Consider the following 15,553-nt stretch of genomic DNA (forward strand, 5'->3'; position numbering starts at 1 on the left):
GGAATGCCCGCTCATCTCAATATTTAGCAGGACTAAGAAAAATCCATTTTCTCCCACCTACTTGGGATGTGCAAGTTTACTTTGAAGAAGGATCATCTCGGTGTATTCCCCCCAGTGTATAACTCAACTGCCAGCTTTGTTTTAGTCTGCACATGAATCCAACATATATGTGTATATTAGTACCCACTTACAACAAAAATAAAGGTTATTTCTCAGCTTATGCACAACCAGCAAAACCACAGGCACAAAGGCAGCATTCTGGTTCTGGGTACACAAACTGTCTCCCCAGCAGAGAGGACCAACTTTGGCTAGGTTAAGCTGTGTTATTGTTCTTGCAAAGTCTAGACTCACAGATATTTTTAGAAAAATCCATATGCTGCACTGCGGCTGCATGGCCTCGGTTCTGTTAATAGACTGCAACTCAATGCCCAGCAATGCACCAGAAGGGAGACACAGAAAAATTTCTGACTGGACATATATCCCTCTCGTCCGTAACTAGACAAACATTACTGCATGCTGTGCTGATGTTTGTAGAGTACCACTGTAATTACTTTAACCTGGGAAGATTTTACTCTCTACCACCCAAATGCTTGTGAAGCGCGTCTGCCCTTCTGCCAGCAGTCTCTGCACAGGGCAGGGTGTCTCATGTTGCAAGCATCTGCAGATTACCAAAGATTACCTGCTGTCACCTCAAAACTGCTAAATACTACCACTATTGCTGCTTAAAAATTAGGTCTTTTCTCATGTGAAAAGGCTAAATACACAACACAAGGTTATAATAATCTTTACAGTAATCCATTCTCCTTCTGCAATGCACAACTAAATATGTGAAGTTAAACGCATGTTTTAGATGCCACCAATTTGCAAACTGCATCATACAGCACTGGGGATGATGCAGCCTCAAAATATCCTGCTTAGCTTCTTTCAAACCTATTCCTAAATACCTCCTGTGTCTTGATGCCTCTCATCTGGTTCACTGTCACCACAGTTTCATTAGCTGACCCACATCCATTTCATTCCTCTTTTCAGAGTCACCTGATTTGTTTTTACTCATCAGAGTGGAAGCCTCTACACATGAGGGATTTTTGGTTTACATGGGCACAGGGTCCACAATAAATTGGTTCTGGCTACTGAGGGCTACTATAACACAAGCAAATAGCAATCCTATAAATAAATAAATAAATAAATAAATATGAAAAAGCACTGGAACTGAAGTGACAGTAGTGACTTTTTTCAAGAGCAAAAGATTAAAAAGCCACCTATGCTTATTATGAGCAAAAGGTAGCATCAGTCAACAATTTTCAAATTTTCTTCAGGAATTGCAGGGGATAGAGTTAGGAACAAGGCAGCATGTCCTTCTTTTAGTTCACAGGATCACACAATAATAGCTTCAGTGGCTGCACTAGTATTTTGATGACCTCTAACAGCCTAGATTTTCACAGACTGCATTGTATTATTCTTACCAGGAACTTTTAAAGAAGGGAACATTCCTGGTTTGTATCAGGAATACCCAGCATGCAGACAATTCTCTAATGTAGCGGCAGTGAGAATGCTGCTCTCTTCTCTTGTCCTGTCCCACTGTGGCTTTGGAGAGGAGCAGGCAGCAGAATGCAACTCAGCAGGTCTGAACCCGCAGTACACTTAATGACAAGAGGCACAGGGTCTGAAGGCTGTGCAAAGACAAGGGTAAGATGTTTGCACCCTTATCATCACTATTCTTGGTACTTTTCTAACCTATGCTGTTCATTAACAGCCCTTAAGACACCCTAGCAAACAACACTAAAATGCAACAATGATCCAGGTGCAAGCCATCCCACCCCACAAGACCTATGTCAGTCAACAGACTTGTTTAAGGTATGTTTAAGATTAAAAGAAAGCTCCCTCAGCCTTCTAGATAAACTTCACATTACAACAGCAGAAAATGCTCTTCATGATGACTAGAATGTCCCTAAATACACATGAACCATGTTCTGTCTCCCTTCATTAAAACTTATTTATTTAAATCCCAGGACTGCCATTTATTATTTTGACTATCCCACCACATAAACCTGACGCTCTGTTAATGAAGGTGCACTAAATATATCAGGTTAGAAATAATTTAACATTTAAAAATGTTGACAAACCTACCTGAAGAATTCTGTTAACTTTTATAACAGGAGCTTCATCATTTACTGCAGTAACTGTTACAAATACAGTTTGGGGCAAGCTTTGTTTCCACAATTCTGTGTTATTTACTATTACAGTAAAATTGTCCATCAGTTCCTCACTATCATCATGAACATAGTAGATTAATTCTTGTTCCACCTGAAAAATATAACAACCTGAAAAATTAAAGAGGCTAAAAGAAAATGAATGCCACATTAAAAAAAATACATATTCCTGTCTACTCATGCCCCTCTGTGTTTATTGCCTCAACTTTTTGACTTCTAAGACTTTATTTATGCTCGTATCTGATCTGTACCTCTATCTTTGTTCTGTCCACAACAGCAAATTTTACAGCTGATCTGTCCATTCCTCTACCCATAGTATCTTAACTTGCTAGGCTTGGCATTCCCCCTTCCCCCTGAAAAGAAAATGGAAAATCCAATCCCACTGTATTTGCCACAAGGTTTTCTGGAATCTATAAACTGAACATACTATTGGTAACTTATGGTACAGTTCTGATTCTTAGAGCGAAAAGACTGAAAATTAGCCTATTATGCATATACTGGCTCTCTGTGAGCAAAGACATGACCTAAAAGAATACTTTTTTTCTGCTTTCCTCCTTGTTCAATCTACACACTATTTCCTCTGGTCTTTTCAAAATATACCCACAGGCTGTCTGCCTTAGGTTTCCAGAGTAACAACAATTCTGCCTGAGTATGAGTGGCCCATCAGTCTGCTGTGATTATAGCACCCTAGTCTGTGTGACCAGTGGCACACAAGGAAGTGACGTGGTTCACCACCACAAACATGCACCCTCCCTCCCCACCCCAAATGACCAGCTAGTAACTGCAGGAAGACATTCGGTACAGCTCAAACTCAAGCATCTCATCACCTCCCACAAAATCCTCCCACTGCAGGCAAAAATTAGCTTTTAGCAATGCTAAGAATTAATTGTGACTTCAGCAGAGTAGATCTAAATGCGTTACCTGTTTTCTGGTAAACATGGTTAACTTTATGCCAGGAACCTGAGAGTTTTCAACATACCCATGTTTTGGCTGCTCAATCAAAATAAATTCACAGCTGAGTCCTGCAAAGTGCCTACTAGAAATTTTTAGATAGTCTTCCACCAAGGCTTTCGAGCCCCCTTCAATTACTGTGAAGTTCTGTACTTCCAAGGGAATCATTCTGGGGATGATGTCTACAGAGATCTCTATTCCAGTCACTGTTCGGACACCGTTGGTCACATCCAGAGAAAAACAGTCATCCAGTTGGTCAGAAACTGTCTGCACATACTGAACTTTGCCCTCATCAATATCTTGCTGTGTGAAGCTTAAAACTGGCCTTTGGTCAGCACCGAGGTAACTTTTTTCAGAGGAAAACTTCCGAATGTATCCATGTACTGGAAGCTGTCTTAGGATGAACACAATCTCAGACGGAGAACTGTTTTCATGAACGACCTTAAATTTAAAAACACACCCCAAAATTACTTAAACAGAAATGGAAGAAATTTTTTAGTTCTCTTCTGAACTTTTCACTTTTAACCCTTGGATTGTCTGCCTAATTAATTTGCATTCCTTGTTTGGGTTACGTGGTATATCTGCAAATTCCTAACACACTACAGTAATACCTCAAGTAGTCTTAGAATCATAGTATTGTTAAATAATGTTGCGTGGGAGTTTTTTGTAGGCACAAATTTGTAAATTTTTAAAAGGAACACACGGCAGAATTAACTAATAGCCTAAGCACTACAGAACCCTGCCTGAAACAAGGATTTCGGCAGCACAGCCACGTGTTGCCAGAGCCCCCACGTGGTGGTTATTGAAACGCTGCACACAATGGGGAGGTAAGGAGCAACCAAAAAAAAATGACCTCAGGTTTGTGACTTGATTTTTTTAAAATTTTGGATGCAATCCTCAGACACTGTTAGCTAGCCCCAAACAGAATGAAACTAAACCCTTTCCTCCTTGGTGTTTCTCCCCAGTTCAGCTAAGAATGATACATGAACATTAAATACAAACAATTGTCATAACTGTAACAAATACCAAAGTGCATCATTTCCAAATTTTAACTTTCTCAACCACCAATATGTGATGGAGTCAAAGATTATGGGCAGTCTTTTTCTTTAACATAACCCATTTCCCTTCTAGAAATGGAAGCTTGCTAGTGTTAGTCTATCATTAAGCATCCAGAACACAGTCATGTTAGTGAAAACCAAAAGGAGTTAAAGATGACAGAGAGACTAAAGACATTGCAATGGCTGGGAAAGCAGTGAAGAAAATTTGCTACAAGGTTGGAGAAATGGACAACATTAACTTACTTGCAGTTTTCCTTTACTGATTTTAACTGGTTTTCCTTCTTCAACTAAGAGACTGTTTTTGTTCACAACCCTTGGTGGCCACTGATGACTTTCCAAATATATGCGAACATGCACTCCAGCATCCAGATGGACATCTCTAGCATGGACCGTAACGTTAAATGTGTCAATAAGGTTATTGCTGTCATCATGCCTGTAGATCACATACCCCTTTATCAGATCAAGTTGAGTAAAGGAATCCATCAATAGATTATTTACATATATTCTTCCATATTTTGGGAAAGAGAATATCTCATATGTAATCTCATGATCATTTCTGATGTCTTGGTTTGTAATAGCACTTAGGTTAGTTGTTGTAACCGTTTCCTCTTTTCCTTTTTGAACCAACAAACCTGTGTTATTTGCCAACCTAATATAAGGATCAGTGGCACTAACTTCTAGAAGCAAAGAGGTATAGTGCTTGCCATCTGTCACAAAGAGCACAAAACGCCCAAAATCTGCACCACGGTGTATAAACAGGACTTGCTTTTGCTCCAGGTCCGCTTGTTTGAACTGGTAGAGTCTGTGCAAAGTATCATTTCTTAGCACCAAGTCCCCATTGGAAATGCCACGTCTAGTATATAGCAACTGTCCATCATCAAAATCAGAATCAGGATCATGATAGCAAAGATCTGCCAAAGTTAATAATCGCTGCCCATTTCTCACTACATTAAATATCTTATCAATTACACGTACTGGTTTCTCATCATTCTTCAGTTGGACAGAAATGTTGAATCTAATTTCTACTGACAAAGGCTCTACTTCTGGATCAAAGTTTGCCCCCTTCCCTGACTCTCCGCTGGAAGCTCTGACAAGAAATTCATCAAATGCTGTCTCAGAATCATCATGCACATACATAAGGCGCTTATCAGTTATATCTTTGTTGGTGAAAGTGGTGAGATTGTCATTACTCTCAAATGAGCCTGAAAAATTAATGAGTTTTAATTTCCCATGCTTAGGAAACTGTATAACTTTATATTGGAAAGTTGTATTATCCTGTGTTTGCACAAACAATTTTGTGCTTGTTATTAACTCTCCTTCACCTTCAGTAACAGTTAGGCCATTGTTAGTCAAAATAATGTTTCTGAAATCTGATTTGATGTAGACTTCAAAGTCGTATAAATTTGATTCCAGGTACTTTGTAGAAATGAGGAATCTAAATGAATCACAGTTGTCTTCATGGTATCTGCTGATTAATTCATATGCCACTTTTTTATCATTAACGTCCTTCTGGCTAAAGACAGAATCTTTTTTCAAAGGCTGGTCATTAAGCAGTATTTGTCCACTCTTTGGTAGGGACAGCAATTTAAAATGAAGCTCATCTTCAGGTATTTCTAGATCCACAATTACAGCAAAAAGATTATCTGAATTCAAGTACTTCTTTTTCGATTTTTCAATTTCAAGAGGAGCATGTTTCAATAAACTGTACCTTAACCATTTCACCTTGATTGGAAACATGTATTCTTCACTGATTTTGTTTCCTATGCTAACTTTGAATTTAAATTGGTCAGTAACATTTTCTTGCTGAATTTCTTTAAAAGTGCTACAGTATCTCACACGGCTGCGCTGAACAGAGCGTTGAGAAAAAGAGTTGACTCGCTTCCATTCCCCCCTTGAATGCTGCCTTTGGACTTCTCCAAACTGGGGTGGTTCTGTGATCTCGTATCGTATCTCCAGCTCCTGGAGGTTGGCATTTGTTTCAACCGCCAGATGCCTAGGTGTGATGAGAGCTGTAACACCTTGCATTAGTTTTATTCCTGAGCAGTTGACAACTCTGTAATCCAAATGAACTGCCATGACACGTAATACAACAGTGTTGCTCACTTTCTCACCATCACTTGCCCTCAGAACAATCCTTGAGTTTTTGACGCCTGTGTGGACAAAGAAAACATTGCCTTTTCTTAAGTCCTCATTAGAAAAAGTAGTAATAGCTTTTCCAGGATGCTCTGAATTTTCCAAAAATCCTGCATCTGCATTCAGATTTCCAAGCACTGAAAGACTGAGATCCACAGGATCTGTATCCTTATCTAGGACTTTTATCAGATCACTAGTCAAACGTTTCTTTGAGTTCTCTAAGAGAAGAAGCAAGTTTCCCTCAGGAAGTGTGATCTCAGGCGCATCATTTACTGGAGTGACAGTAATGCTAAACACATGCTGCTCATTTCCCTGCAAATATGGAGACACAATCTTCTCACTGCCGGTAGAAATGGAGAAATTAAAATAATCATAAGTGTCCTCAGAGCCATCATGGACATAAAGAATTTTCCCTTGCCACACGTCCTGCATAGAAAATGTATTTACCTCCTGCGCCGGTTTGACATCTAGTTTCAACTCTCCATGAGAGGGTGGTTCCTTTATTTCAAAAAGAATTTGTGACTGATGAATCCCTAATTTCTCAAAGTCCAAGTTGACTTTAATATGTTTAGATTTGAGTGAAGCTTGCCCGCCCTCTAGCACAATCAAGTTACTTAGAGCTAAAAGGTGGCTTTTGTCTTCCTTGCCCAGAGAGACAGAGCTTTTGGGAGAAATGGCAAATGTTGGGGCTGCTTTCACAGTAGGGTGCTTTACAGCCATCTCTAAAGAAAGATTTGTATTAAAAGCACTCTGTGTTTCACATCCAGCTGAAATGTCCTTTGTTACCAGAACATTCTTCAGTGATTTCTTTTCTGAATTCACTTTCAGATCTCTCAAGCAACCTTTGAAAGACCCTCCTCTGGCATACTTCCCAGACACTGAAGTTAGCTCTAACTTAATCACTTCTGATCGTGTGCTATCATCTACACCACCTACAAACAGGGACCCCTTCAGGAGCGGCAGCTTGCTCTGGGGAGGCAATGTTTTTTTCACAGTTTCTTCATCCAATGTCAGCTGCAAATATTCTGCAGTAAACTTCAGTTCGATGTAGTGCCAATGACTGTCATTGACAGACCTACGAGAGGAAAGCTGGGTTCTATTTTTATGTTTTCCAACATAGGCTTTAATTAATCCATCTTCTATTTCCATTGCAATGAAATCTCCTGCTTGCCCAGGATGGTAAAGCAGCAAGCCACGTGCAGCTGAGGATTGTAATGTATATTTCAAGATTCCCTCATCATCAACATTCCATGATGGGAAAGAAACATAGGATCTGGAACTGAAGAAACTAATGGGTTCATCTTCACCTGCAAAGAATTCATCACTGCATCCCACTGAAACTTCATAGATATTTTTAAAGCCAGGAGAAGGTCTCAGAGGCATCAGAATGTCTAGCTGATTGAATGACACATCATCAATACATCCTCGGAAATTGGGCAGTGCTCCAACAAGGTAGGGAACGTCAAGTTTACTAGTACCACCTACGTAGAATCCATAATCAATATTTAATTCATGGAGAATTCCAGGCATTTTTGCACCAGTTCTATCATGTTTATCAATTACCAATGTGACATTATCATGTTCATGATGCAGTTCAACCAGGTGCCAAGCTAAATCATTCAGCTGAGATCTTTGCTGAGAATGCAGTACTCGCTCCCCCACGCCAAAGTTAATTCTCAACTGCAAGAGACAGAATTTTAACTATCAAAATCCAAAGTGGTATTTTTCACAATCATATATTAATATATCATTAATAGATTAATTTTAATACACTTTTGTATTAAGTACATAATTTACAAAATATAATTGAAAAAATAAAATCCCGCTAAAATTTTGTGTTGGTTTACTTGCCATCACAAATATGACTTGAATAACTGCAGTAGAGGGAATGGACTCCTCTGCAGTTCTGCTAGGACCAACAACTCCTAAAAACCCAAGTAACAATGATCTTTCAAGAACTTACCTTGCAGAAAAACTATTTGGATCCAAACATTTTCTATGATGCTAACATCATCAGATCTCAAATTTTGCCTTTACTGAACCCCATGCTTTGAATGATCTTGATTTTAAGCTCTAGAGATCTCAAAGGCTTTTAGAGGCCAACTTTAATAACTATCATTGTAAGAAATAAATACCATATTTTGAAATTATAAATTACATTATGTGATTTTTCCATTTTTTAAGCATGAACTTTGAGAATTGTTATAGACAACAACTTGAAGAAAAACACTGAACAATACAAGCTACGCATATCTTTTTAGCTATAGTTATAATCCGTACCTGTAAATTTCCTGAGCGTAGCTCCATTAAACAATAATCCTTCTTCCCAGCTGCAAGAAAAAGCAGTCCATGCGGCTTGCTTGTTCGAAACCGCAACTGTAAGGATGTCTGAGAGGATGCTTCTGTCGTGTTCAACTCTACAAAGCTATCACCATAAAATGATACTGAAAGAAAGAAAGAAAAACAAACAGGAGATTTAGTCACAAAAAAAAATCTCTTTTTCTTATCTACAGCTATATTAAAAAACTTATATTAACTCACTATAAACTTATTTATATATAAAAGAAAATAGATCCCAGATACCAAATTCACCAGTCCAAGAAACTGGATAATCGACCAATGGCCACACCAGTATACACAACGAGTGAATATAGCCCAGTATTCTACCTCCAACAGTGAAAAAAGGGAATGGTAAGAACACTGCAATCATATTTAATACTTTCCTTCAAATACTCTTACAATTATTTTTTTGTTTCAGGTATTTTCCTGAGCTTGTCACAGTCGGTCTATTTAGTAACTGCCAAAGGATTTCTCTCTGAAGTGCTCCTCTACTTTCTCTTTGGAAATACCTTCACCTACAACATGCTCTTACATCTCTGTCAGAGAGATCCTCTGTTATCTCTGATGAGAAGAGCCACGTGTCTCCCGCCATCTGCATGATTCTTTCATATGTTCTCATTCCTCTTTTCCAGGCTGAAGTGTCCTCTTGTTTCACTTACGCAGCCTCCAACCACCTCTGCTGCCCTGTTGCGCACTTAATCGGTTCTGTACAGGCCTCCTGCAATCTTTCACTCTCTTCTCCCCTCTTTACCGCCTTGAAGAACAGTAACACCAGCAAACTTTCCCATTTGACTGCTCACTGCCTTTACCATCCCTGTTACTACTATACTGAACAGCACAGATCCCAAGACCAAATCCTGAAAAACTCTGCTGATAACTTCCCTCCCACACAACAAAAACAGAAAAAATCAATCATTTACCCCTCCTCCTATCTTTTAATCCATTACTTAATATACAAAGCACTGCATCCCTATCCAATAGCTGCTCAAAAGCCTTTGATGTCAAACTTTACCAAAAGCCTTTTGGGAATCTAAATCTTAGCCACTTTCCCACCCCCATCAAAAAAACTCCCAAGAGATTTGTAAAGCAGAACTTATCTTTAAAGAAACCCTACTGACTCTTCCCAAGTTGATTCTACTTACTCTGTGACTTTTATTCTTTCTTACAATGCCTATAAATTTGAATGGTACGGATGTCAAGCTTACAGTCCTCTGGGCATTCTTGTTTTAAACACCAGCATAACATTTGCCACTCTCCACGCTTCAGGTACCCAGGGAGTTTAAAGCATGAGATTGGATATTACCCTTAGCAAGCAAGCAATTTTTTAGGTCAACCCCTCTCTCTTCTCCCACGCCACACCCCCCTAGCAAAGGAATTTCAGTTTGGGAATCTTCCCAATTAGTGGTAAACACCATTTCGTTTAGCTTCTCTGCAGTAGCCATGCCCTTTCTGAGTGCTTCTTTTATACTGATAACTTAATCAACTGGCTGCAGAGACCCTCTGCAGGGTTTTTGTTCTTGATGTATTTAAGAAGGATTTAGTAAAAGCTTTGATTCCTTCAGCTAGCTTGACCTTTTTTTTTTTTTTCAGGCCTTCTATTTTCACTTTACATCTGCCAGGGCTTATGATGCTTTCAGCTGTGTTTGGACAGAACTCTTTAAGGACGCCACCAGTTAAATATTTATTTTGCAGCTTTTAGCTTCATTCTGAGACAATTTTTTTTCATTTTAACACAGTTCTTTTTAAAATTAAGCACAACTGCAGAGGACTTTTGAGTTTTAATTGTTACTGTCTCTACAGTAGCTGACCCTCTGCTGAATCTAACACTCTGATGACTCTTATAAAGTCTGGCTTTAATTCAGACTCTGAACTGGGTTCTGCACATTACAGAGTACCAAATCAAAGGTCTTGTTAACCAGCTGTTTCATGAAACAATCACTAATAGTATCTAAAAATTTGCTGTAGTACACATAAGAATTCTAGGTGGCTTTCCCAAGAATAAGATTTCAGCAAGCCCCACAGCCACAAGCTATGTAATAGCACGCTACGTTAAGTATCCAGAGAAACACAGGAAAGATTTTTAGATTACAGAAGTACATGTATTTCTTGCAACAGAAGAGTCACCACTATGTATAGAAAAACTGGTTGCACATTGAATAAAAAAGAATTCTTCCCCACCAGTTTACCTCTAGCATAAAAGAAGCTTTTATCAAATAGCTCTAATATACCGTATCGATCTTCCATAAAATCTATACAGTAAGAGAATCAATGCAGTCTGTTATATACAGAAATGTTATTGCTGTGGGGTTAATAAAGATGGACCTCCCTTTCAAAGCAAGTATTGGAATAAGAGAACTAGAGACAAATCCCCAATATAATTGAGGACTAATTTTTACTAATAAACCAGGAAACAGGTTAAATGTTTATGATTTTTATATTATGGCAAATTCCTATTATGGCAGCAGCTAGGACTATCACTGTTCTATCTACCACACAGATGGACTATAGGAGATTGTCCCTATCCTATAGCGCTTTAGACCCAATAGCACAGGTAAGGGAGAGGAGTCCCCTGACCTCCATCTCAGCGAATGAGGCACTGAGATACCATCTTCCTGAAGATCACAGGAGGCATAACCTAGCTGTCTGAAATAACCTGTCTTAATCAAAAGATTACTCCATTTCCATTGTAGAAACATCAGAGTATCAATATAATGGTATGGGTACAAGAAGGTTCCACCTCGAGATGACAGACCCTTCTCCACATCCTGCTGAGACTCCAAGAAGCAGTTACTTTTGTTTTGATTCATTACATCCTAGTACTCCTAAGGAACTTGCAAGTAAGAGATTTCATTATAATTTTATCAGTGAAGTTCCTCAGAAATTAACAAATGAAATCCAAAGCTTTCACAGATATTAATGTCCTGAAAGTTTCATTATGATCACTGTAACACAGCCTCCAAATTTCATGGGTGAATTTCTGACTCAAAACTGTGGACTGCCAATGGAACTTGAAAATAACTTTTAAAGACATCAAATTCTCATTAGACTCAATTGTCTTGGGAAAAAAACATCGGATTTTGGGGGAAGCAATTGAGCAGAAAGATAAACTTATCCATGGATTACTAAGTGCAATTTAGAATAACTAGAAATGAAGTTGCACAGTCAATATTTTGCAATGCACCACTGGGAAACAGTTTGGTGTTTATCCTAAATACGAATTTCCTGGAAAAGAAAAAAAGAAACATAAGTTAAAGCTTTTGCCTTCCATAAAACACTTCAGAGTCAAAATCCATCATTGAAGGTGGGGCAGGAAAGTCAACATCAGTCTAGGCACTGATCCAGCACTAAATGAGATCTTCAGCCAAGACCACCTACAGTGCCTTGGCATGATTTCTGCTTCAGAACCCACCAAATTAAGAAGCATGTTATTATAGTATAGGAATCAAGTTCCACTAGTGCAGACACTTTTAGAATTATTAGAATGATATACAGTGTTATGAGTAACCTCAAAATGAATCTGGTGCTACAGCTTTTGAAAAGGGGACATTTTGTCCTGGACCATCTGACGTCAATCATACCATATGGAAAGTAAGTGGAGTTCAACCAACACCACCAGCTTTAAAGCTCCCTTGCTACTGAACAGGTGAATTCAGCATATCATATAGGGAATGATTCCTTTGGATTGCCGTGGACAGACAATCTATTCTGTAACAGCTCTATGCCTCATAGGGAAAAGAGAGGTGGAAGCATCTGAGAACAGGAGCCAGATCTATGTCAGCTATGACATCCCTTCATGACAAAGATACACAAAGGCTCAAAATAATAGAGGCTTAATCACTTGGGATATCAATTTAAAAATCTGTTCACCCTGAGTTACCGGCTAATTTGTGGTCCTCATCTCTCTTCCTCCTACCTTAAAGCCAACCCTCAACTAGAAATACCACACTGGAGCTATGAATCCCTCCTAGTATTTTCATCATAACAGATAACATTTACATGGGAAGTGTAACTTTTGAGAATTTTGTTTCAAGTTATTTTATTGAAGATTCCTGACCAGCTCTGTCCACAGTATCTTTCTTACAAATAATGAGAAACCAGGCCAGGCACAGCAAAAGCTTTCATAATCACAGAGCAAACAGTTCTTCACTCGTCATCGAGTGGTGGCATTAGGCTGGCATTTTATCTTTTTGTTCAGCTTTCATTCTCTAGTGTTAAAAACATCATCAAATTCAAAGAACAGCTACATCTTGAATAATTTCTCTCCTGGTTTCTGTGCTCAAAGCACAAAGCAATAAAAGCCTTGTCTCTTCTCCACTGCCAAAACCAACAACCCTAGAAACGTATCTACAAGAAACCAAACTCAAACTCACTACCAAGTTATCACAAGCTATGCACATCCATACACCAACAAAATCAAGACTAAAGAGCTAACTGAAATAATGTTGTTTTTTTTCTTTTTTCCATCATTGTTTCTCTTTTCAGACTAACTTACATATCTTCTCGGCAACACAAAGGGATCATAAGGAAGAATGGTGATCTTGAAATCACACTCTTAATTGCAAGTAATTTAAGACAGACTTCGTGTCTGCTGAACTCCTTTTGGTCTCCACTATGGACAGGAAACAGCCAAAGCTCCACACGTCTTGGCCCTTTCCTTCTTTGGATCCTGTTTACACCCTCTTCCCAAAGGGAGTCACATGGAAAGGCTTTCCCCACTGTGGCTGAACCAGTAACCCAGAAAGACACTTATACTCATGTAATCCATAAGGTTTTGCGTTTACGCCACATGAAACAGAGAAGAGGGGCATTTTACCACATCCCTTCCCTACCACTAATGTCCACCCTTTTATATTAAAAAAAAATAAAATACATAATTTGATCTTCAAGCAGAAAAGACAAATTACCTGGTTCCCATGTAAGAGTATTTGGGCAATGTTTTTTGTCTTCAAAATGTTCAGGACATATCACTGTCAGAGCCCTTTAAAGCTAATGCTTTGGCCAGAAGCCTATACTGTAACAAAAACCAATGTACGTAACACTTAAAAGTACAGACATCCTGAATCCTTCTGATGTAGACAAAAACATTTGTCTACTTTTAATATCTAATATATTGAGCTTCCATTTTCAACACTAGAATAAATGTCATAATTAGGCCACAGAATTACTGCTGCTCAGACCAACTGTTCCCATGTAGCCTGCTAATCTGAAAACAACTACATATGACTTGTTTTACGGGGGAAGTCACACAATCTATTACACTACCTAGTCATTAAAGTAAAGGATTAAGTCTAACATCGCCCATGTATTTTCAGTCAGGATCCTCTCCAAACTCCAGAACTGTCATGCCAGGAGGTGTTGCTTCCTTGTTTGCTGTCTGCAGGAAAGCCAAGTCCCTTCTATGCCATAGTAACTCCACAGCTGAGACCACAGTCCTTGCAGTGACCTCACTAATAATCTGTATCAGTAAGCTCTACAGGCTGGCTATATAAAAAGGAATTAAAAGGGGGAAAAAAAATGCATTCACTGGTTTTGAACCTGCTACGTTATCATCTACTGTTGTCACGTGCCACACTGGTATCTAGGAGCCCCGACAAAGAGAAGGTCCTTACCTGCTAGATGTTTGATGCACATCCCTCCCAAGATACTCCAACTGTACAACGTCCCTTCAAGAAAATAAAGTTACTTATCTTTCTATGTGAAAAATGCAAAGTCAAAATAAAGGCTAATTCATCTGTCCTAAGACCACGCTCAGACGAAGTGCAACAAGCGCATACAACATCAGTTGTGACTGGTGAGGTACTGGCCGCATCACCTCTAGTACATCTAGAGGCAACATCTGTTTTAATTATTTCAATGAATAAGCTTGCTATTGTCCAGCTGAGATTTGCACCTTGAAGATTTGTCCCCTGCAGCTCATTCACAAAAGTGTAACAGGAACTGAAATCAACTGGCACAGATGGCTCAGAAAAATATTAATCTTCCAGATGATAGTGTGGGTTTCTATCTGTCTGTTGAAAAAATTGGTAATGTTTTTGACTCTCTACTATTTTGGATGTTCAATTAGGAGCTCTGGCTAAGAGTGTAGCCTGTTTCTCCCTTGGTTGGTGAAAAAGGTGGGACCTCTGCTTTTGTAGAGCAGACCCTTTCACACTAATATTAGACTACTACGTGCATGCTGTGAGAGCTCACTTCAGGGCTGTAGGGAGAAACCAAAGTGGTTTAACTTTGTCCCCCCTTTCTACCTTTCTCCCTCCAGTCTCAAAACAGAGCAGTTGTTTTTCATACTGACACATTTATTTTGTACTACCAAGTCTTCTAGTGTGCTCCAGCGAGAGGTGGAGGGGTTATGCAATCTAGAGATGAAGGCAGGTTTCCACATAGTAAAAATACTTTCAGGCTATACAGAAGTACAGTTTGAGAAGTACAACTTGAAGGCTCATGAAGTGCCCTCATGCACTAGATGCTTTGCAAACAATGAGAGACGCCTTGAGTCCCAAATAGCTTCTGCTGTACCTAGAGATAAAATATGCAGATCGCAACAGATGAAGATGCAGGTCCCAACTTTGGTTCCCTAAACCACAGGAAAAACAGCACACAACCTCCAACGTAAATATGATAGGAAGACTCTCCCTTGGGATAGGATTTGAGTGATGGAAACAAGTGTTCAGAGTCTATTAATACCAAATATAAATAAGCTGTTGTGATATTAATAACTTTTAAAAGCCTTGTTTACCCTGATTGTACAGCACATGTAGAGACAGATTAAAAAGGGAGAGAACATTAGTGAAAGAGTACCAAATTCCAGGTATCCAATGTAGTAAGTTTTTAACAGCTCTGCCAGAAAAAAAAAAAAAAAGCAGA

The 15,553-nt window shown here is 39.0% G+C and overlaps 1 protein-coding gene across 1 annotated transcript in view; it reads right to left on the reverse strand.

The window, feature by feature from the left end:
- LOC104294600 (chondroitin sulfate proteoglycan 4-like) overlaps nucleotides 1-9,284 on the reverse strand; it is a 27,294-nt gene extending 18,010 nt beyond the window's left edge. The window contains exons 1-5 of the mRNA XM_009894222.1: nucleotides 9,212-9,284; nucleotides 8,633-8,796; nucleotides 4,463-8,032; nucleotides 3,132-3,602; nucleotides 2,128-2,304 (exon numbers count right to left, since the gene is read on the reverse strand). Coding sequence (XP_009892524.1) covers nucleotides 2,128-2,304; nucleotides 3,132-3,602; nucleotides 4,463-8,032; nucleotides 8,633-8,796; nucleotides 9,212-9,284 — 4,455 coding nt within the window. The remainder of the gene's footprint in view (nucleotides 1-2,127; nucleotides 2,305-3,131; nucleotides 3,603-4,462; nucleotides 8,033-8,632; nucleotides 8,797-9,211) is intronic.
- Nucleotides 9,285-15,553: the final 6,269 nt, after the last annotated feature.

This window comes from Charadrius vociferus, unplaced genomic scaffold (genome assembly GCF_000708025.1).
Source record: "Charadrius vociferus isolate BGI_N301 unplaced genomic scaffold, ASM70802v2 scaffold70, whole genome shotgun sequence".
Lineage (NCBI taxonomy): Eukaryota > Metazoa > Chordata > Aves > Charadriiformes > Charadriidae > Charadrius > Charadrius vociferus.